Below are 23557 nucleotides of genomic sequence, written 5' to 3'. Positions count from 1 at the left end.
CCTGTGACCCCCACACCAGTATTGTATATCCTTGCCGTTCATTGCAATCTGATATAGCCCATGATCCCAGGCGGTGTTGTAGCCCCACAATAGTGAGACACAACCATTCATTTCACTGACAGTAATGTCGTTTCTTCATCTCTTTCAGTTGGTCGGATTGTCTTTGAGGTATTTGCTGATATTGTACCCAAGACAGCGGAGAACTTCCGCGCCCTCTGTACTGGAGAAAAGGGCATCGGCCCTGTATCTAAGAAACCTCTTCATTTTAAAGGATGTCCGTTCCACAGAAGTGAGTTTTATTTTGTATTATACTGAAAAAAATCTTTAAGTGTTTTGAAGTTGTATTGGGGTTAGTGTGCTCCACCCCCAGATATTGTCATTCACACAAGTCAGCAACTGAAACCTGTCCCTGTATTTTAATGTACTGTAAGAGCAGCTTACTTTGGTTTTATGCAATACATAGGCCCTGATTATAATTTGTGTGCTGGTAATTACTGCATGTAGGAGTGAATAGTGCATGACTAACGAATAGTCTGATCACGGATAAAACACGAATATTAGGTTTGTATTTCACACATGTTATGTACAGCATGTTGTAAATAACACCCAATTACACGTATGAGAAAAACCAGTGGAAAGTACCACATAAAAGTATTTCCAGTCAAAAGCGGGTGAATAAAATTCCTGAAAATGTAGGGAATGAAAGAAAAGTTGTAAAAACAATACAAACCCCCCAAACCAATACTGCACCCACCCCACATGTAGGGAATGAAAGAAAAGTTGTAAAAAAATGCAAAACCCCCAAACCAATTCTGCACCCCCCCTCCCCCAAAAAACTTTCTGAGTTTTGGGGGTGGAGGGGGGACATTTCACACGCAACTGCACACAGGCCTAGACCTTCTAAAACAGTGATGTGCAACTAACGTTCTCACAAATTGATTGCAGCAGCTCACACTTCCATTCTGCAGTATACCACCATGACTGCAGCACTGCTAGGCCACTAAATCATGCTATGCCAGATCCATGTTCTGCTACAACAAATCGCGAAGCATGAGGATGGAAACCTGGCTATCAGCTACAACAAATCGTGAAGCATGAGGATGGAAACCAGGCTATCAATTAATGACCTCAAATGGCGCAGCAATACAGGGCGAGAGCCAGGATTGACAGTCTGGAACCTAAAAACATGGGTCATGTTGAGATCGTATGTACAGGCTCGTTATGGGCACCATACAAAAACATATTCTCATTGGTAGGGATGCCAGCCCCAACACCCCTAAAAATGTTAGCAGCGCTAGAAGTCTTTGCAATAGGTAACCCACAGGAGACAGTAGTATTGGTGCTTGATATCACTTAGTCAACCTTTAGCAGAATACTCTGGTAACTTATGAATGCCTTGCAGAGAATGAGTGCAAAGCAAAAATCTATGCTACAGCATGATTTTCTGGCATCCTAGGGCCAATTGACTGCACTAATCTACACCCGGTTACCTCTCGTAGACAGGCGGAACAAGTGTGCCTAAACTAAGCACACCATTTATTTATAAAGTTTTATATAGTTCAAACTTGATCCCGAAGGATATCGGAGCGGTTTACAACCCTTCACCATCAGATTACAGTGCAGCAGTTAAGGGGGTGTTGGCAAGGGGTGGATTGTTGTGATGTAGTATGAATATAGAGGTGTGGACCAGCTGATTAGGTAGGGAAGAGGGTTGATAGTTGTTGGGTCTGGAAGGGGATGTCTGTGGAAGGGGCAGCAGAGATTGGGTTAAGATATGGTAGTAAGCCAAGGGGAAGAAAAATGGGCTGGGGAGTGTAAGGAAATGGGGCTTTTTCCAGAACCCCCCCCCCACACACACACACACTTTTTGCCCCCATGTGGATGCAATGCTGGTTTTCGACTCTGACACCTGCTGACCAGTGCCTTTTCCCTAAAACTGTTGTGTGAATTGGCAATCGACTGAGACTTTACCTCCTTATAAGTCCCTAGTTACATGGTTCCAAGGGCATAGCTGGTAAAGGGGACCCCAGGGATGTAGCACAGGTTGGTGCCACACTGGACAAACCAAGTAAACTAAATAAACACTGACAGGTCTGCTATTGCATACTGCAGGAGCAGTGCTAACTGCTCAATCTCTTCTGCCCCCTCGTCATGTGTGGCACAGTCAAAGGAGGAAGTGTGCAGTATATTAAGACTGTAGACCTGTAAGTGCAAGCTTATGTTTCTATAATGTCTTTACCATTAAAGTACACTATAAGTGATAGGCTGTCCATAGGATAACATTGAAATTGCACCCGGGCAGACTAGAGTTGCTAGCTTGTTTATGGTATCACCTAAGTATGTTGAGTTTGGTGTCAAACTACGTGCCCTCTCTTCCCTGACACATATCTTGCGTCAGGAAAGGCGGCATGCATACCGGTGGCACCTTAGAAGTTGCCCACCTGGTTGCCCCAGCTTCACTGTGCTCTTGCTGATGAGTCTGCATTTTCCTGCACCTGCTGCCTCTAAGACAGGATTCTCACCTCATGTCAGGCAGTGTGATCACTCCTAGGAGTAAGTAACAAGGGCTGGGCCGGAAGTTGGTCACACCACCTCCCTCATACCCTGCTGGCTAGTGAAGTGACACATGAGAGCGGTGAGCTTCAAAGGCTGCACCGCCTCTAATGTGCTTCTAGTCTGTCCCCCAGAAGAGGACACAGACCTCCTCTTACCGCCGTGCAATTGGGCAAGATGGGAAAGAAGGTTTTCAGGAGGTGTACACCTACAGGAAAGCTGGCCACGCTGAGCAGCCTGATCTGTACACCTAAAATAGAATTCTGCCATCTTTGAGGGCAGCAATAGTGGGTTCTGGGTAGAAAAGGTGACCTACACCATGGGGTGTGGTCACCTCGGGCGGATTAACTGCAGGGACTAGCTACCCATTAGCTATGTCCCCCAGCTCCCCTTAATGTTGGATTTAAGACTAGAACCTCCGATCTGAACAACTTATTTTTTGGGAGGGACCAAGAGGAGACCTGTGTTGCAGACAAAAGGACTTTGCCCGGTGCACCAAAGCAAAAGAGGAATACTGTGTCCCTGAAGCAACAGTCTTGGAACTGAGTAAACAACTCTCGTCCTCTGCTAAAACTCAGTACTCCCTGGAAGACGGACCCCTGCAGAAGTCAGAAGCACCTTGAGTCTCCCTTGGACTAGTCCCCTGCAAAATACATGTAAAAACACTCATTGGATCCAAAGAACCGCTGGACATTGGTCCCTCTGTGGGATCACCCAAATCCAGATGGTCCATTGTATTGTGGGAGTTGTAGTTTCAGCAGCCCCAAAGTTTCAGGCAGCCAAGTGACCGGATCCAGTGACGTTCCAGAAGCTTTTCACTGTGCTTACCACTCCCAAGGCCTATTAGTCACCAGCCTGGTAACCAACTCCTTAACTCAACGCTACATTAAAAGCACCTGCAACCGATGTTGACAACGACCCACTCTGGTGATATTGCATTTTCTTTTCAGCAGCTTTGTCTCAGTGGTATAAATCCACTCTCAGTGGTATAAATCCACTCTGCCACAGGTCCTGTTTAGCGCCAGGACTCCACGGGCTAGGTAAAATTGAACTGACTGTTCGGGGGTGGACCTGGATCATCTTTGGGGTATAGTGATACAATTACATAGTAAGGCTACCCAGCTATACCAGATTCCACTTTTCTACAGACATAGTAGGGTGGAAAAGAGGTGCTTGTGTGTAGGGAGGAAAACTGCAAGAGTTACTAAGATGATTAAATCTCGAGAGAGTGGATGATTAGTTGGTCGGTGGAAGAGGTTGTGCTGGGGAGAGAGGGAGCTGAATGCGAAGAGGTGGGAATCGATTTAAAGATGTTAGGTGGGAGAGTGAAGAATGAGGGAGCTGGAGTCTTTATAAAGAGTATATGGTCTGGAGACGAATGGAATGGTGGGCAGAGAGTTCCATAAGTTGTGGCAAGAACAATGAAGGAGGAGGCACTATTACTTTTCTTAAATGCCATTTTTTCCAATGGTGAACTCTATTGGTTTTGAGAGTGCAGTGTGGTGTACATCAGGGGAGTTGGAGCTGGAAATAAGTCAGGCCCATAATAAGCTCTGCGAATGATGCACTAAGTTTAGAATTTAACTGTGCAAGCAGGAGTCAGTAGAATATCTTAAGGACATGGGGTGTGGTGGAGAATGGCTGCCCTTATTTGTTCCACTTTTTTTGGAGACTTCCTGTGAGGTGTGCAGGTAGGTCCATAAAGAATGCATTTGTGTAGTCTAGTGTCAGGATGAATTGGGTTATGCCCTGAAATCATTGAGGGTGCTTAAGTAAGGTTGTGTGCTACAGAGGGTGCGGGCAAATTAAAAACAGGGGTGTACTCCTTTGTTAGCATAGGGCTCTCCTGAGTTTTCTGAACCCAGAACTACTCAAGGTTTTAATTGTCGTGGGAGAACACGCCGGCCAGGGTGAAGTTGACAATGCTTCGATCGAGTAATGGAAAATTAAAATGTCTGTTTTATTTGGGCGGAGCTTACGCTGATTCTCGATCATAAAGAGGTTGAATTTATACAGGCAGCTCTGAAGGATATTGGCTTTTCATTCTAGTGGCTTTGCTACTTAGACGGTTATATTTGTATCATTGGCTGAGTTATAGCACATTACACCATACGAGTGGGTGAGCAAGGTTGGTAGTGCCATTTAAGCATTTAAAATGGTTGCGGTAGTTGACCCTTCAAGGGCTCAACCGCTCACGTGGCTGGTCTCTGATTGATATGGGGCCAGGCCTATGATTTGAGTTATGTTCAAGAGAAAATAAGTGAAAAAGGGTAGTGCAGTGCCCTTTTATCTGTCTCCATGCTGTTCAATCTGTTGAGCAGAATCTTATGGCTCATTGTGTTGAATGCTCCTGAGAGGTCTTGAAGAAAGAAGATAACTCTTTCATTCTTGTCTATTATGCTATTCACATTGTCCCAAAGGGAAAGCTTTGCCCTCTCATGGGTCTGAATCTTTCTTGTGCCGGGTTGATGTAAGAAAGTGCTCCTTTTTTATTATTTACATGGTTGCCCCTACGTTTTGCCTGGTACATGATGTGATTTCGACTGAAAGTACAATTGTTTCTTGCCAATCAGTTCCCCCGTGTCAGATCTTCCTCTAAACTGTACAATTGGGGCTGCAGCACAAATTGTGCCACCCTAAAGGACCCCGCACCGAGGACATGCACAACTACCATTGCAAGCTGTGTGTCTTGGTGCAGACAAAAGTGAAAACGCAACATGTCACACATCACTGTATTGCAATCAGTTTTAGCAAAATGGACAATATGCTCAATAGAAACAAACTGAATTTAATTACAGTTTGCACCCTCTGAGGCGGTTCTACCCCACCGCCTGTACAAATTTGAAAGGGGAAAACTAGGACAGAAGTCTTAGACAAAGTGCACTACTACCTACACTCAATAGTGTTTCACAATTGTTAAACTCCGCTTAAATCAGTTGATACTATACACATTGTTGGGAGTTCTAATGGTAATACATGAAGGCAAACGATTGTCCTTGACACCATCAATTCATTTCTGCATGAGTCTCGGTTTATTCAAATTTGAGTCTTTCCAAACCAAAATTCCTTTATATCACATTCATATAGTTCCAGCATGGGTCACATAAATCCCAGTGTATTTCGGGTGATGAAACCACCCTTCCCCAGGGGAATCTACAAACAAATGATACCAATAAATATGTTTAACACAGTCACATTGGTGCATTTGGTTAATCAAAGGCTCTTAGTCCTGTGAGGTTTAAACAAATGGGTGTGAATGCGATCTGCGATTGTGTGGTACATTGCTATCTGTGGTAACAATCGCAGTAATTGGATCCTGGATTAAATGGATGTCTGTATGGAAGAGGGGTTCCTACAGGATGCCTCCTTCTGGAAAGTCGAAGAAATGCCTTTACCTGAAGGGGACTTGTCCCCTTTCTGATTTTCAGTGACCGAGGCAGAAATGTCTGTTCCGTGCATAGTCAAGAGTGGATGCAAAGCTTTGATATTTCATTCATTTTTAGCAAGGAGGAGCATGACCTCTTTCCTATGTGACGTGCAAATGTTTACAATGTGCAAATTCAGATTCTCAATACTAGCTGCGGTGCTTATTTGTTTTTAAATTGGGAGTTGATTCAATTTTCAGAGGACTGGCTTTGAGAATTTAAAGTTATTAACAACACATTAGCACCTGTGTGTTGTCACAGTGAAGGCTCTAAAAACAACCTGACTTTTTAGAGTTGCCGAGAGGCTATCACTTTATACAGAGAACGCACACAGAAAACCCTGTTGTAGGTTACAAGCATAAAGAAAATTGTCTATTGCTTTCTTATTTTCCAGTATATTAAAGAATCGCCATTGCTTTCCGCCAACTCTCCCTGAATGTTCACATAGATGTAGTGTCGTGCAACATCTTTTGACATTAGTTTGGTTTGTGATGCGCTAACCTAGTCAATAGATAAAAAAAATATTAAGGAGATGTCCTGCAATTAATTGCTGGAAAACCAATACACTATGAAAAATGAACATTTACACCTGTCATTGAAACTCTGTTATGATAACCCATCGGAAAGGAGTTACTTTTTTAGTTGCACTTTAGACTTAGTCTTATTTCTTTCTTGTGGTTTATCTTACATGCACATGCTGTACGTTTTCTTCTTTATAATTACTGCTGTTAAAAGCTAGTTTACTGTTAAGTTCAGCTTTTTTTTCAATGTATCCCTTCTTTTAAAATGCCCATAAATTGTTTTCTAATTATTTTGCGTTACGACTCAGGATATTACAAACTTCTTTTGTTTGATATAAAAGTGGTATAGTAGTTTTATTTTTATTTTTTATAGTTATAAAAAAGTTCATGCTCCAGGGAGGAGACTTCACAAACCAAGATGGCACTGGAGGAGAAAGTATATATGGCGAAAAATTTGAAGATGAAAATTTTCACTATAAGGTAATGTTTTTGGAATAAAAGCATAGTCTATTTACCAGGTGTGCTCCACTTGAATTTCCTTACATAAGACTACTAGAAAGGATGAAAATCTTGCTAAAGGTGTGCTAGTATACAGCTCTGGCTTCCCCATACCAGTTGGGACTTATGTTCCTGGTACTTTTGATATTTTCGATTAAAGGCTACAGTTGGACCATAAATCAGATTGGTTTATGTGATGTCATACAAACCCTAGGTTGATAATGGTTGGACATAATTTTAAAATACTAAATGGTCTGCATTCACTTTAGCTTCTTAAGGACTATGTTGCCATATTATCTGCTTCTTGTTATGTATATTTCAAATGTGTAACCAGTTTACTCACTAGCTGAATATATTTTTCTGCAAGTTTTGTAGGTGTCACATTCAATTCATCACTATATTTATTATTGAAATCATACACCTTCAGGTTTGTATGTTGCACAAACCAAACTAAAAGACAGCCGAGTGTTGTACAGTGTCAAAGACCAGCAAAAACATAATGATTGATAGTGGTAGCTAGTTTGTGAACTATTAATACAAAGATTGGTGCCTTCTCTCTCTCTCTCCCTAAGTGAAGCAACATTGGAGTGGTCCTGATGGTTACAGGGATGTTATTCTAGACCTTTGGTGTATAGGTGGAAATGGTCTGCAACCTTGTTTTTTCTTATTTCACTGATTAGTCTCCAGTTTGATGGTGATGGCAGTCTTATGCACACGCTATCTGGGCATCTGGTTGAGCAGGGATCTGGACGAACTATGGAGATACAACTTTGGATATGCGGTGGATTGGCTGGAGTCTTCCTCCGCTATCCCTGGCTGGCCGGATCGCAATCGCCAAGATGGTGGTTCTGCCGAATTCCTTTATCTGTTTTAAAACGTCCCTATCCTTCTTAGCGCTCATTTTTTTTCAGCAAACTGCGCTCCTTAATTATTTTACTCTGGTAAACAGCCAAGAGTTGCGTATGATATTCTCACTCTCCCTATGTCTTTTGGCGGTATGGGTGCTTCTGACTTCAAGATTTATGCCTTATGCGCCCATGCCAGCTTTCTGCACTTTTGGATCCATCACTCCCCTTATCAGCCACATGTGGCCGTTGAGACGGATATTGCATCCCTATGGCCACAGCATTATTTGCTCCGGCGGTGCCCCGTGGGCAGAGGTGAACACGGTCGAGACACTGCGCTGGGCCTGGTATGGCCTGCGCCGGCTCTCTAATCTTCCCTTACTCTCTGCTAACGCTATGCCAATAGTGCAACACCCTGATTTTCCTCCACTCTAGCCTTTTAGCATGTCTAGGCATGCGTAGCGCCTAGGCTTGAGGACGGTGGCACACTTATATTCTGCGTACACTTTTTACTCTCTTCCTGATCCTTCTGTCCCGCTGGACACGCTTTTATTTTACCAGCTGCTCGCTATCTGTCGGAAGCTGCAGTCCCTCATCCCCCGTCCACAATTTCGGCTCTTAATTTCATATATACATCCCCGACCCCGCACAAAATAGTCACCAAATTATACGCCTTCACTCTAACGTCCATCTCTACAGATCAGGCATGTGTCGCGTGGGGCGCGAACTTTGGCATGGACACCACGCAGGCTGACTGGCTATACTGCTGCAATCAGACGAAGAAATTGTCACCAAATTACCGGCTTAGTGTGATACACTTCAAATATTTACACAGGCTATACCATACTCCTACAGCATGAAAGATGGGACCCCCTCAAGGAATAAGTTGTGACCAAGGAACAGAGGGGAAAGGAAGAAATTGTTCTAGAAAGTTGTTCCCTCAATGGTCATAGATATCACTAAACAATATACATTCATTATAATGAATTATGTCTTTTTTTATATAAAAAAGTGAAATGAAAAACTGCATTAAATGAAAATAAAAACTATGATAAAGTAAACATTGTTATATAATTCTGTCACCTTTCTTAAATAATTCGATGTATATTGTTTAGTGATATCTATGACCATTGAAGGAACAACTTTCTAGTACGATTTATACCGTACTCCTACCCAGCTCCACAAACTTGGTCTCATACCCAGTAACACTTGCATGCGCCGCCCCTGCCCCTGCAGTGGACTTTGCGCATTTGGCGTGGTTATGTCCTAGGGTTTCCGAGTTTTGGCAGGCGGTAAGTTCCTCTATCTCTGAAATTATGGTGCGAATTTCCTCAAAGGTGTTGAATTTTTTTTTTTTAAGTGCAAACACAACAATATAGTTGGTTTCAAAATCGATCAAATACATAATCTGTCATAGGGAATTTGTATAAAGCCCGGAATTCATTTGCTATGAAGACCATCAGCATTTAATAAAAAGCATGTAGCACAACCAAAATCTGTTCTCTACTGCCTGCAGTTAGCATACTGTATTTGATGACTAATTGCGTCTGTATGGGATGGCTTCTCTTTCTGCAGCATGATCAGGAAGGACTGCTCAGCATGGCTAATGCTGGCCCAAACACGAATGGCTCCCAGTTCTTCATCACGACTGTGCCCACCCCCCACCTTGACGGAAAACATGTGGTGTTTGGCCAGGTGATCAAAGGGATTGGTGTGGTAAAAACGTTGGAAAACGTTGAAGTCAAAGGAGAGAAGCCTGCAAAGGTATGTGGAAAAATTCAGTAGAGTTTTCGGCTAAAATAACTGCAGTATAAAAGATGCTGAAATCTAGCTTACATTTGAAAATAAATTATCAATCATTGGAAGGTGTCTGCTGTAGCACCTTTTTGTAGAAACATGCCATACTACTATGTTTCAAAATGATAATCTAGTACAGTGATGAATATTCCTTTAACAGGAATTAGCAACAAGCCAATGGGGGTTTATTAATCCATTTTTTTCTTTGTTTTAAACTGGTTTGAAAATTTTCTGCTAGTGCACACGAGGTGTTATAGCAGCTGCTTTTACTTAAACCTGGTTACCAAAATTATGCAAAACTTTTCAAGTCTTAGGAAAGGTAAAAGCAGAGCTGTAAATAGCAATATACATACTCTGTGGAAGTTGTGAGAATGTTAAAACGTTTATAACCTTTATTCAGTAATTTGCTGAAATTCTGTTTCCAGTTGTGCGTCGTTGCAGAATGTGGAGAATTCAAGGAAGGGGACGAATGGATGATGACTCCCATGGATAGCTCTGGTGACAGTCATCCAGACTTTCCCGAAGATTCCGATGTAGAGTTAAATGATGTAAGTATGCAAATGGTCTTAGGCAAGATAACATAACACAGCATATTAAATAGCGTAAAAATGTTCCACTTTCTCATGTTCGACCTTTTTATAAAAAATTATTTTATAATTTTTTTGCATCAAACAAAAATTGTGAAACACAATTTACTTGATTGAAATCCTTGCACCTTTATAGTTAATTGAGTAGGTAATGATAAGACATTCACAGCTTAGGCTGTATTTTCATAAGGTATACACTTGGTCAACAGTGGAGCTGCAGTGTTGAAATGACTTCACATACCTGTTTCGAGCAGCATGTGTTCCCAACATTTACCTTTCCTGACTAAATCTGATTTCCTTCTGTACAATGTTTTTGCAAAATCTTATTCCGTGAACACGAGCCACAACACCCTGCCTAACTTTCAGTGCAATTCTGCATTTAGAGGATGGATGTCTGTATGAAATAATAATGGCTGCACTGTTAGGAGTCAGATTCTGCACAACGCCTGGTAATGTTGATGCAAAGGCTCAGTTTGTGAACTAAAACTTATATATATATACCACCCTATTGGGCAGTGCCAAATCATGTTCTTGAATGCCCCATCATAAATTGGCACTGTTGCAACTCGCATTAAGGGCCTCAATACGATGTTGGTCGGAATACATTCCGACCGATTCCTTGTCGTACTCCTTTCCGGCCGACTCTGGTTCGGGGAGTCCGACTGATTACGATGGCTACGAACACTGTTCGGTCAGACTCCCATTGACTTCAATAGGAGCCTGTATTCCGACCTTTAACACAGGCTCCCATTGAAGAAAGGGGTAGTTGCAGAAAACCTTGCACCCTGTCGCAGGCACCCCATGCTCCCTGCTGTACTGTGCATGGTTGCAAAGAGGGGTCCCAAGTGTACCCCCACAAGCCCCAACCAGAGGGCTCGGGGAGAAAAGGGTGGAGGGCAGATATGGGCCCCCAAAGTCAGTTTCTGACAGCCGTTCCGGACTAACTGAATTGGAGAGCATGTCCGAATCCGATATCGTAATAAGGTGGTCAGAAACTTGGTCCTTAGAGCTGTATGGTTGGGCTCCGACCGAGTCTCCGAATGCTGGTTGGGACAGAGTCAGATAGACCGAGTGGTTACCTACCATCGTAATTGGTCAGATGGAAATGTTTCTGGGTTGGTCAGAAACATTGGTGTAGGAGAGTAGGGTCTGCAATCCTATGGTCACCCCCGATTTTTGCTTTTTGCTTCCCTGGCTGTGGACCTGCTAATCAGACCCACAGCCTAGCTGTGCTCTCTCTAGATTGACAACCATGTACCTTAGGTGCATATCTAATTGGATACTGAGTCACCTTATCAGTCCCTGTACAGTGTACCTTAGGTACCCAGGGCATAGGTGCACCCAGGGCCTACCAGGGGCTGCAGCATGTATTATGCCACCCCTGGCTGGCCATCCAAATCTGACACAACTGGCTGATCAATCAGCTGGGGCAAGGTGGTGTAATCACCCTTTGCTTTAGATATAGTATCCCTATATCTAACCCTAAAATGGACGCATATCCTCCTATCAGTCACTCCTATGGCAGGCCTTATCAATCCTGAAGGCAGAGTGCTTGGAATTATGTGAGATGGTGCTCTAGAATGAGCTGAGCCTGTCTGCAGCTTTCGGAACCAAGTCCTTTAGCTGGTTCCATGATAACGCTATACCATATACTCTTAAGTGCATTATAATCCTCGCGGTTATTGCCAACTTTGGTATAGCATTATCAAAACATGTCGAGTAAGGTGTCATACGAATTGGAATACTAACCCTCGCCAATTCTTGCGACGGGGGTAGCATTCCACCCTTCTAGAGGGACACGACATGTATGTAACTGAACCCCGGTTAAAGTTAACTCGAGCCTTAGCATCACAAAATGGATGCTGCCACCACAGACACAAGTCTGACCTCCTCCTGCTGGGAGTCCTTCCAGCGAGGGAGGCTCGGACAAAGGGTTTCCTGCCTTGGGAGGTGCTAGCACCACCCCAGACAGGATTCTGTGTATTGGGTAGGACAGGGCTGAAAGGAATGAGACATGCCTGGAGCACACAAGGCAGACCCTCCAGGATATCGCGATTTCGCGGTTTGCCGCGAAATCGGCACTTTTGTAAAAATGCCGCGATTTTTACAAAAGTGCCCGCGAAATCGGCACTTTTGTAGAAATCGCGCGGCATTTTAACAAAAGCCGCTATATCCTGGGCGGTCTGATTAAGGACCACAAATCCCATCGAGCAACATTAATGACTGGCCTGGATTAGCTATCTACGCACGGAACTAGAAGAACGCTGATGAACGTCCGTCCGGTCGAGTCAAGTGCAGCATCACTAGTTAAAATTACGCATTTCCGCATTTTTCTCACAGTGGAGCAAATACCAGAGATTGTCACGTAATTTGTTTGCCTTCTCCGAGAGCGGTATGCCAATCCGATGACTGACATTATTTTTAAGGCAGTTACCCTGGCCGCCCATTTCTGGCACTGACAATACAATTCTTAAATGGTAACCCTCGCTGTATCACTGTGTTGACAGGCATTCCCTTTGTGGCGGTCTGGGGTTCCCTCTGCGCCCTAGTTGCTGGCACTGATTGGTTGCTCAGAGCACAAACTCTGCTAATCGCACATGCACTGCTAATCCCAGTGTGGCCCGCCCACCCACGATCCTCGAGTGATTTTATGAAAGAAAGAGCCAAGTGGGTGATGAGTGCGGTCTAAGGGGCTTGGGTCACTGATGGGAAACACTCCCACCACCATTTGAGGAACATTCTTCCTTCCCTCCTCTCCAGTCGCGACGGTAGGTAATTGGTATTTTTCCGAATGGGGTCAGAGTTCTGGCGGATGTCTTGATTCTAGGAGAAAGCAACCAAAGGCGCAGTTGTAGATACAAGAAGCATTCAGCTTCTGGGAGTGGTTAAACACACACGAGGTCCTATGCAGGCCCTTGTATATTCCACATTTTCCCAGAGCGGAATGAATGGGGACGGGACATGAAATAACTCAGTCTTTACCTGATTGCTGTCATGTGCCGAATTTTAAGGCGGCCCTTGTGTTTGGGAATATTGTGTTAACGAGTTAACGAGCGTCCTCTTAATGAATGGGCGACCGCAGATCAAAGGTAGCACTTTTTGCAGCCGAAAAAGAGCTGGGGGTCCTTAGGAGGGCGCGCGAATGCATGACAGAAACACTGAATAATAAAACAGCAAACCCAAGCCATTGTCATGCCAAGGCGCGATCCGCCCTCCTGCAAGGGCAGAATGCGGCCCATTACCAAGGTCTTCGCCCTCAGCAATGCCACCTCGGGGCATGTCTAGAGTGGGACGCCCCGCTGCGGCCTGTGTATCTGCTGTCTGGCTTCAATCCACAAAAGGCCGGGCAGGTTCCAGCTGGAAGCCCTTGGCTTCGAAAGCACCAACCGCGAAGAGTGTGTGTCCAACATTTGACAGAGCCGAAAGTGTGCCATGGCAGATAGAAATTGTTTATCTAGGCTTGACTTTTATCTTTGTGTTCCGGTACTTCGAGTTTTGCAAGGAGCAATAATGCAACCAACACAAATAAGAAATAAAGCAACAGGATGCAAAGAGACAACAAGGAACAGGATCAACTAATCGTATCTGAAGCGGTATAACTGGAGGTCTCTGGTAGATAGCTCTGCTGCTCTGTGTTGGTTGTGGTGGCTATGAATGGGTGCTGTGATGGCAGACATCACTGCGTTGCAGTGCTTGGCAACACTGGGTGCTCGCACTGCAGGAAGCCTAGAGTGATTTCTATCCAGTACTGTAGTTCTACACTGGATCATCGTGACCCAGTGGCATAATGCAAAATAATGGGTCCCCCTGCAAATGGATGGATGCACATAAAATGCCGCATAATTGCCGCTAAATTTCCATATTTGTGCCGCTAAATTTCCATTTTTGTGCCGCTAAATTTGCTAATCCATGCCGCTATATCCTGGGGGGTCTGACAAGGTGTCCCTGTGCATACTCCAGTCTAAACCAGTTCCTGGGGCACTCCAGCCCCAGAGCTGGCGCAAGACCGGACAAAGGATAGGGGCTGTAACCATCCCCCTTCCTGGTCCCACCCAGAGGAGGGACCTAGTCGTAGTACAGCCCCCTTTAGCCGGATAAAGGTAGGAGCTGGTCCCATTCCAAATTAGATTATCCTGAACAACTTTACAAGAAGAAACTCTGGACTTCGACGTTCTGCTCCACAGAAGACTGACGAAATCTCCCTTGTGGGCAAGGAGTGTCCACCCTGCACAAGCAGGCACCATCAGCGTCCAGCGGCTTCCCTTTGTCGTCTTCCTTCAAGGATTCAGACTTTAGAGCCCGACGAGACCCGGATTCCCAGACCTCTCCGACCTCTACCTACATCTGCAGCACAGCTGAGATCTGTGGGTGCGACGAGACACGTGGGACCGGCCATCTTGAAAGAAGCAGCACTTCGCTCCAGCACGACTTCTGAGGTAACCTCGTCCAAGTGCTTTGGGGACTGAGAAGCCCCGACCCTGAGCAGCTCCTGCACCGAAGACCAGCCCTCCAGCATCCACGAGATCTGCATGGGGTCCTTCCTGTTTGCTGCTAGACGCATTGTCTGGTCACTTGCCGGCTGGCTAGTGACCTCCTAGACGACTAACTCCGAAATCTTCACTGCTGGTCTGGTTGCTCCAGACTGGCCCTTGCTCCCTTCCAAACGAGGAGCACCCCGGACCCTCCTGGTCCACTCCAGACGCCGTTTCCACTCACCGCGTGGGTTGCCTTTGCCAAGGCCTGTTGACTCCGAATCCGAAGCCGACACCGAGAGCCTGCGTGGGACAGCTCGTGCCTCCATTCTGGTCGTCGAAGACACCACCTGGTCCACGTGGCTGCAGAGACAAGCGTCCACCCTCACCTGATCGCGACGACGACATCTGGTTCCACTCCTGGTTCCTCTCCAGTCACTGGCTAGTGACTTTGAACATTGTCCCCTCTGCTTTCAGGTTCTTCTCTTCACTGATCCACCCTTGGATCACACCGGACATTTTCCTCCTGACCCCCTGCAGCATCTTTTCTTCCAGGCTCCATAGACTTCAACGCCGGGACACGACTTGGCACCTATGCACCCGCAGCCTGTGGGTGAGGTAACACGAGCATTTCGGTCCTCAATGGTAGATTGACTCTCCTAGTGTCCAGTTCCACAGTAGTTTTTAGTTCTACCTAGTCAGATTGTCCGTACTCACCTTTTTCTTGAACTGTACTGTCCATAGACACTGTTACGATCTCGCGTGTGAGTTCACACTCTGCACACACGTTCCGTGGGCCTCCTATTACCTACCTAGAGTTAGTATAGCGTGGTCCCAGCGATCCTACAGCCTCTGGACAGCTCCATTCCTTTTATCGACTTTCACATTCCACTTACTAAGTATATGGTTTGTCGTGCCCCTAGGGCACCATTGTAATTTGTGCAACTTAAACTTATTTTTCCTAAGAGATTGTCATGTGCTTAGCCCTCTTATCTCATAAAGAGTTAAGAGGTGTATGTTAGTTAATAAATACTTGTTTATTTTCATAACAACCTGTGTGGTGTCCTTTCACTTGGTATTCAAGGAGTTATATGTGGTAAAACAGCTGGCTTCACATGCCAAAAGAGTTTAGCCTAAGACTGCTTTGTCCATGCTACCATTAGGATAGCTGGTCTATTAGGTTGACTTACAACCAATCACCATAGGGGTTGTTTGGACTGATACACAGCGATCACTAGAACTAGTGAGCATCATATATCAGGCCAACTTCTCACAATTGGTTCCAACATCGATTCGAACAAACTGAATGCCGTTCGGAGCCTTTCCGACGGACATTGTTATGAGGCCCTAAGTGTCTAGCCTACTTAGCTATATTCATTATTATAAGTTAAATCAACATTTTAAAGTTTCTTGGTATTGATGGCCTTTTTTTAATGGGCTAAGTTGTATTTTTACTTTATTGTCAACCTTTCCCAAGATAGGCTCCCACGTATTTCTTTATTTGATGGCAGGCAGCATAGTAGATAGTAATTACTGCACATCAGTGTGTTTACTCTGTACCAGGCTCTAAATTTCACCATATGTTCTGTTGCTTGATTAAGGTTCACAGTACCAACTTTTGATTATTACTGTAGTCATTGTTCTGTTCATTTATTATTTTAGTTATGTAAATATTTGTTAAATTTTTTCCAAATGGATGAGGCCGTGATAGCAGGAACAGCCATTAGGCAGGCTTAATCCTTGTCATTACTTTGAGGAAATGGTTTTGTGAGCAACATGTTTGCCACTGTAAAGTATACATATTGCTGGAAAGTTTGTGAAATTTCTTGTATTGTTGTTGTTACACTTTTAGTCTACATATTTGAATGTGCCACTTTTACTGTCCGCTTTTACTGTTAACTTGGAGAAACTTGCATGATTATTCAGGCTGCCACATTACCAATAGAAATAGCTATCACAGCAGTCTGGTGGACCTGTACTGTTTATGAGATATTCAAGAAACACTATATCCCTAAATTACTATATGGAATCCAATGTGCATAAAATCCTATGTTTATTGACTGTTCCTGCCACAGTTACTGATACACAGCTAGTGATCGGTAATCCTTCCTTTCCTTATTAGCTTGTAACGAGAAGTGTGTTTATTTATTACCCTTATGGTTACATATCTTTATTGTTCTCCTAAAGATCTGTACTTCTTTTTTTGTTAGGTGGAGAAGATTGTCTCCATAGCAGAAGATGTAAAGAATATTGGAAACACTTTATTCAAATCTCAGAACTGGGAAATGGCAACAAAAAAATACAACAAAGCATTGAGGTAAAATAGTGATTCATCTTATTACTTTTTGTGTTTATTGTGGTCAATGTAATACAATAATTGTTTTGTAACTCATAAATGTGAACTTAATTTCGACTAATTGTATTGTGTGCTGTGCTGCATGTAAAACATAAGACCACAGCGTAAATTAAACTTTAGTAGTAAAATGGTTAAGTTTGAGGACCTTAAGTCAAACTGATGTTCTCTGAACATAGGTGTACTGTAGAATAGTTATGGTCGTATGGTGTACATAGCAGCATACCCTAAAGCATTAATACTGAAATAAGTGTACCAGTACCACTTGCTGCACAAAACCAGTTACGCTCTCCACTCTTTATTTTGATAAGTGGGGCACGTTTGTATTTTTGCTGTAGTTATCTTGAACACTTTTTTTTGTACCAAACTGCAAAATTATCTTTGTGGCCTGAGTTGCTTGATTTATATGACGGTTGGAATTTAAAAAATGAGCATTGGTCTATAAACCTATTTGGTACAATGTATTCATAGATTTTCATAGTTGTTCGAAAAATGGTATGGTGGCTGACCAAGAAGTGTGATATTTGGGGGTTATGTTTGTGTGGATCAATGCTTGGTGTAGTGTTGTGAGACTGTGCGCTAGGACAATTGCGGTTCTGGGCGAACTCAACAAGGAAATACATAACTTGCTGGGAGGTGTTATGGTGTGTTTATTAACATTTATTCATTAATACGAGTGCAATGTGTGATTGTATGTATGCTAAGGAATCGAGACGTACAATCCAGAGCTCCATGTGGGGCACATTCATTTGCTTGTCCCGGGCTGGTGAGGACGCTACACTTGGTTCCAGAGTATATAAGTGTTAGATCTGGGGGTCTCTAGTTGGCAGATGTAGGTACCACTGTCTAAATAGGGTCCCTTGCTTCTAGTCAGGGCAAGGAGGAAACTCTCTGAGATAACCCCTGCTCACCCTCTAGGTAGCTTGGCATGAGCAGTCCAGGCTAATCGGAAGGCAATGTGTAAAGCTTTTGTACCAACACTCACAGTAACACAGTGAAAACACCACAAACTGACTCCACAACAGTTTAGAAAAATAAAGGTTTTTAATCTAAACTACACAAAACGACAAATCCAACATACGCAGTTCAAGAATATGGTTTCAAAAGAGTTCTTTAGGTTGCGATAAAATAATCCACAGTTGCGTGAAAAGTTCAGTTGCGACACGTTTAGCTCGCAGTACCTTTAGTTGAGGCAAAATTCCAAAAGCAGAAGCTGGTGCGGTGGAAAACAAGCGATGCTTTGCTCCTGAGACCCTTGGGAGGCGTTTGCGACAGCCCCGCTGCAGCAGCGGGCGTGTTGCGACGAATCCGGTCTGTATGGGGAGGAAGGCCACTTGTCTGGATTCCGGTGCGTAGGTTCCGTAGGAAGTTTGTTTTCGCAAAAGCACGATGCGACTATCTTTGGAGTTGCGACGATCTCCGGGGCGACTATGCTCGAACCAGCAGTGATCTTCTCTCTCGCAGCTCCTCGATGCGATGGCTTCGGCGATGACTCTCGCAGCGACGTGATGCGGTCCGCAAGCAGGCGGTGCGGCGATCTCACCCAGCGACGACAGGCTCTGCGACGACACTCGCAGCGATGTTAGACTTCCCGCACCGATCAGGTGCGTCCCGCAAACGAAGGATGCGACTGATCTGACAGCGGCAACAGGCGCTGCGACGATCTCTACCTTCGTAGTGGCAGGAATATCATCGAACTGTCGGATGCGCTCCGCAGCGAGCGATGCGATAACTTTTCTGTAGCAAAGGCTCTCAAATCTTGGTTTCCAGCTTCCCAGCACGGGTATAACTTCCAGAGGCACCACACATGGGCTACGCACTCCAGGAAGGACAGAACTCTCTCAGTAGAGCTCAGGGGAAGCTGGGGGTGAAGTCCTTTTGTTCCTGGGACTTCAGAACAGGGAGCCAGCTCTTCTCGGGCCCTTGGAGATTCCTTCAAGCAAGGGGACACATCACAAAGCAAAGTCCTTCCCCTCTCCTTGGTAGCAAAGCAACAGCAGGGCAATCCAGCAGAGCAACAGCTGGACAATCTTCCTTCAGTTTCAGCTTTCTCCTTGGCAGAGGTTCCTTCTTGATTCCAGGATGATCTAATTTTCTGTTGTCAGGGGTCCTGTACTTATACCCCTAAAAGTCTTTGTTCTCTTTGTGCAAGTGGGCCCTGAGCCCGGTCTGAACCAGTTCTGGGTGTTTCTTGAGCACTTTGTTTTCCTGACTTCTCCTTTCCTTTCAGAGTGTGGGGCAGGGTCGTCAGCTGCCCAGCAGGAGGTGGAGCCAACATTTGTGGAAGGCAGGCACAGCCCTATTCAGGCCCAGGTGCCATCTCCTCCCACCACTCAAGTTGCAAATGCAGTCATTCAGCCTAGGGCTGACTCAGCCACCAGCCTCCTGGGGAATCCCCAGCCCCTGTCGCTCAAACCAGACAGTCAATACACAAACAGGCCAATGCACACAGGAAAGTCAGACAAGAGAACAGCAACTTTCTAAAAGTGCTGTTCTCAAACTCACAATTCAAAAACAACCTTTCCTAAAAGATGTTATTAAATTCTGAGTTCAGGGATACTAGACTCTTATGTCCTATCTTGTACCTATGGGAAGAAATGCTGGTGGCCACTGTAGCCAGCATCCCCCATGTTGACCAATGGAGCAAGATAGCCTTACAATAGTGAAAAACGAAAATGTCTGTAGATCACTACTAGAGCATGTCACCTGCACCAGTACATGCTCTACCTTTCACATACACTGCACCCTGCCCAAGGGGGGGGGGGGGGTACCTTGAGCCTTCCATAGGGGTGACCATTGTGCACAAAAAATGGAAGGGTTAGGCCTGCTCAGTGGGGACACTGACCAGGAGGACATGGCAGTTCAAACTGCACACAGGCACTGCAGTGGCAGGCCTGAGACATTTTGGGGCTACTCATGTGGGTGGCACAATCAGTGCTGCAGGCCCACTAGTAGCATTTGTCATCACCAGCCCTGGCACACCCAGGGCACTTTACTAGGGACTTCTTGGTGATCCAAATATGCCCATCTTGTATATCCAATCATCATAACAATTTACACAGGGAGCACTTACACTCTGGCACTGATCAGCAGTGGCAGAGTGTCCAACGCATCTAAACCAGCAAAAACGAAATCCAGCACAGAATCAAAAATACAGGAGGTAGAGGCCAAAAAGACCGGTCTAACAATAAGGTAGCCAATCCTTTCAAGAGAGTTGCATGTGCTCCTTTAACCAAAGACTAGATTTTATTAAAATTTGAATCTCACTGGAAGTGCTGGTTGTCCATGATGCCTAGCTCCAAGGTCACCATGCATTATAGGTACTCTCTCTGCGAACAATAATCTGAGACTATACACCATTAATATACTTTAATGAACACCGTATGCAGATATCTGTTAAAGAATGTTGCTTGAAACAAAAAACAAATGTTTCTGTAGCTGCAACGTAGGCCCTGTGATGGATAACTAACAAAATGCAAACCACCACAACTGTAATAGATGTAATAACTACTAAAGCACACAGCAGCCTATATGTCATATAAATACAGGAATTGATTATAATTTTAATGATTATGTATATATTCAATAACATGTTATCTCGCTAGCCAATCGAATGCTTAGACTACAGAAATTAACTGATATTAAATTGGAATCATTCACGCCCCCTGACCTACACTTTTCTTTTTCATTCTTGTATTTTTCTGCAAGCCATTGATTGCTGCAACAGGAGCTACGCAGAAACTGCTCCTTGTCCAGTGGTCAATGGCTTATTAAAAATATAAAAAAGAATAATAGGATTGGGTCCTTGGTCTTTTCCCACTACTTTTTGCTGGCATCTCCTATTGTACAGTTGCTGGTTATGCATATAGTGACTGCAGTAAATAAGTAACAAGGCTGTGGGGCGGATGAGTGTAGCTGAAGGTAAAAATTTATGCTTCAGGATTTCCATCAAGTCCTTGCATGTATCCTCAACCTGGAATTGAAACTGTAGGAGCTGACTTTATTTTGTAAATAATTGACGTTAATCCTCCAAAATGGTCCTTGGGCAGGACATTTATCTCACAATGCGCACGTTTTTTACAGTTGTTTATTTTCTAACATGGCTTGTTTTAATTGGAATTTTCTACCATAAATGGATTAATTGTCTAATAATGTAGGTTTACGCCTTTTTAGTTAACAAACACTTTTTATTGTTTGAGAGATTAAAGAGATCAGGATGCAAAAATCCTTTGTCACTGGGCATAATAATTAGCAACTTTGTAGTATCAAATTGTAAACCGCGTCTTTTGCTGATAATGGTGGTGTAAGGATCTCTAATTCAAAAACCTTTGTACAACATTGTTGTTCCCTCTGCCCCACAACTGAATTCCCAACTACCCTCCCACCCAATGTCCCACTCTTATGCTGTACACATTGTCCTTGTATAAATATAGATTACCAAAGAGATACCAAACTTCAAACAGCCTGTTAGATCAGTCAGTCAGTACGCAAGTAAACGTTTCAGTATTTCATGTCTCATATACTGACCACATGTCCCATTGTATGTTACAATGGTAGTATATTTAGTGCCTTCAGCCTTGGTGGTAGGCTAAAGAGGGATTTCCCCCCCCCCCCCCCCCTCCCCCTCCCCTCCTCCTACTGACAAACGGGTAAGCACTGGGTTCCAAACCACTTAAGTTTATTTCCCTAATGGATCACCTGACATTATTAGCTAACTTTTTCCATTGCTAACATTCCACAAGCGTCAGTGGCATTACGCCTAAGATGGGGGCTGCAGTCTGTTATAAAATGAGACCACTGTGGCTGCTCTCAGGCCGTTCTTTTACATCACTATCCATTGATTTTATTGTGGTAAGCCCCCTCCTAGAGAGGGGGGTGCTGAAATGAGCGTGTGTTTGCAAACGGGTGCTTTAGAACCTTCTGTCCCACCTGTGCTTCTGCCTTGGCTTGAATGTCAACACAAACTATTTTGAGGAAGTATGTATTGAGCACCATGGTCATGCTTCACATATGTCCTGCATGGAGGTGTTTGCCAGGAAGGCAAGCGTTGCACCCTTTTTCCTTGCGTACTGCCCACTCCTTCAGTGTCACACTTGCTCACATAACGTGCCTTTATTGTAGTGTAGTTCCTATTTTCCCAATAGGCTCTGCGCATTGGAATAACATACAATAGTTTAGACATAGGGCTGAGGTAGAGTTGGTCTCTATTGAATATGTTAGACTTAATTTAGGTTTGCCAGCTAGCTCAGAGGTCACTAGAAACTTTCTCGAATGAACAGGGAGGAGTGAACTTCCCTGATTAGACAAGAAGGGATTCAGCTTCTGACAACCGCATAAACATGACAACTTTGCTCCCTCCAGAATAAGGAGTATATCTCCAGAGTCGTGTGAAAACAATAGATAGCTATTTCACTCAGTCAATCGTGCATACTTAGTTTCACCAGAGTGCAGAGAAATAGAGAGACTGGCGTTTTCAATAAAAGGTGTTATTTATTGAACGGTCTTCTTTCACATGCAAGAGAAATGAATTGCCACAATTGCAATACTTGTTATAAAGTAAAGTGAGTACAGTAAAAGGAGTATTATGAAATAATACTGTAAAAGCGTTGATATGGTTTCTGAGCCATATGATACTTAAAAGGTATAAAATATATACAGTCACATACAATGATAAAAGTTTTGACTAAACGTACTCAACTGGTGCTTCTAAATACGCCTACCCCGATGTACATAACCCTAGCCTAGTACGTGGGAAAGAGTAAATGAGTTTAAGTTAAGTTAGTTTTTGCCAAGAATCTGACTCAAGAATTCTCTAAGGATCTAATCGACTCCGTACCTTGGTTTTAGAATGGAGGAGGTCTTGTATCTCGCTCTCCGGACTTGATCTTCCAGTAACCAGCAAGCGTGACTGGAGCTGGATGTGTGATGTCACTGACCATGTCATGAGTGATGTAATATGTGACGTCCTCAGCAGTGCATTGCACGCGCAAGTTATAGTGAGTCCAACTAACTATAACGTGGAAACTTCATGCTAACTATAAATGGTGTGAAACCTATGTTTTTTTTCAGTGAATTTCATAGGCTTTTTAAATGCTAATTCCTAACTATAACTGGTGTGAAACCTATGGTTTTTTCAGTGAATATCATAGGTTTTTTAAATGCTAACTCCTAACTATATATAGGGCCTCAAACCTCTGAAATGTAATATTTTTTATAATGAATCCTATATTGTACACTTATATAATAATGTAATTTTTTTTTTTCCCTTGGTACGCTCCCGGTGCGCGCACCGGTTAGTGTCCCGTTAGCGCCATTGCTGCGAACGAAAACATCATCGTGGCGTAGCCGCGTCCGCGTGATACGCATGGCGTAAGCGCACCCGGAAGCACTAGAGCGAATACGATCGCGCAACGTAAACATCCGACGCGTTTACGTGACGTGACCCGGGTCATGTGACCTGAAAATAACACTTCATTGGTTCCGGACAGTTTTTTTTCCAAATGATG

General features: G+C 44.0%; 1 protein-coding gene across 1 annotated transcript in view; it reads left to right on the top strand.

The window, feature by feature from the left end:
* The window catches only part of PPID (peptidylprolyl isomerase D), a 92382-nt gene that overhangs the window by 885 nt on the left and 67940 nt on the right, over window positions 1–23557 (top strand). The window contains exons 2-6 of the mRNA XM_086962358.1: window positions 149–289; window positions 6873–6979; window positions 9418–9606; window positions 10065–10187; window positions 16909–17015. Of these exons, the coding sequence (XP_086818484.1) occupies window positions 149–289; window positions 6873–6979; window positions 9418–9606; window positions 10065–10187; window positions 16909–17015 (667 nt within the window). The remainder of the gene's footprint in view (window positions 1–148; window positions 290–6872; window positions 6980–9417; window positions 9607–10064; window positions 10188–16908; window positions 17016–23557) is intronic.

Source organism: Lissotriton vulgaris, chromosome 3_1, assembly GCF_964263255.1.
Source record: "Lissotriton vulgaris chromosome 3_1, aLisVul1.2, whole genome shotgun sequence".
In the NCBI taxonomy this organism is placed as follows: domain Eukaryota; kingdom Metazoa; phylum Chordata; class Amphibia; order Caudata; family Salamandridae; genus Lissotriton; species Lissotriton vulgaris.
This window is presented reverse-complemented; position numbering and strand designations above follow the sequence as displayed.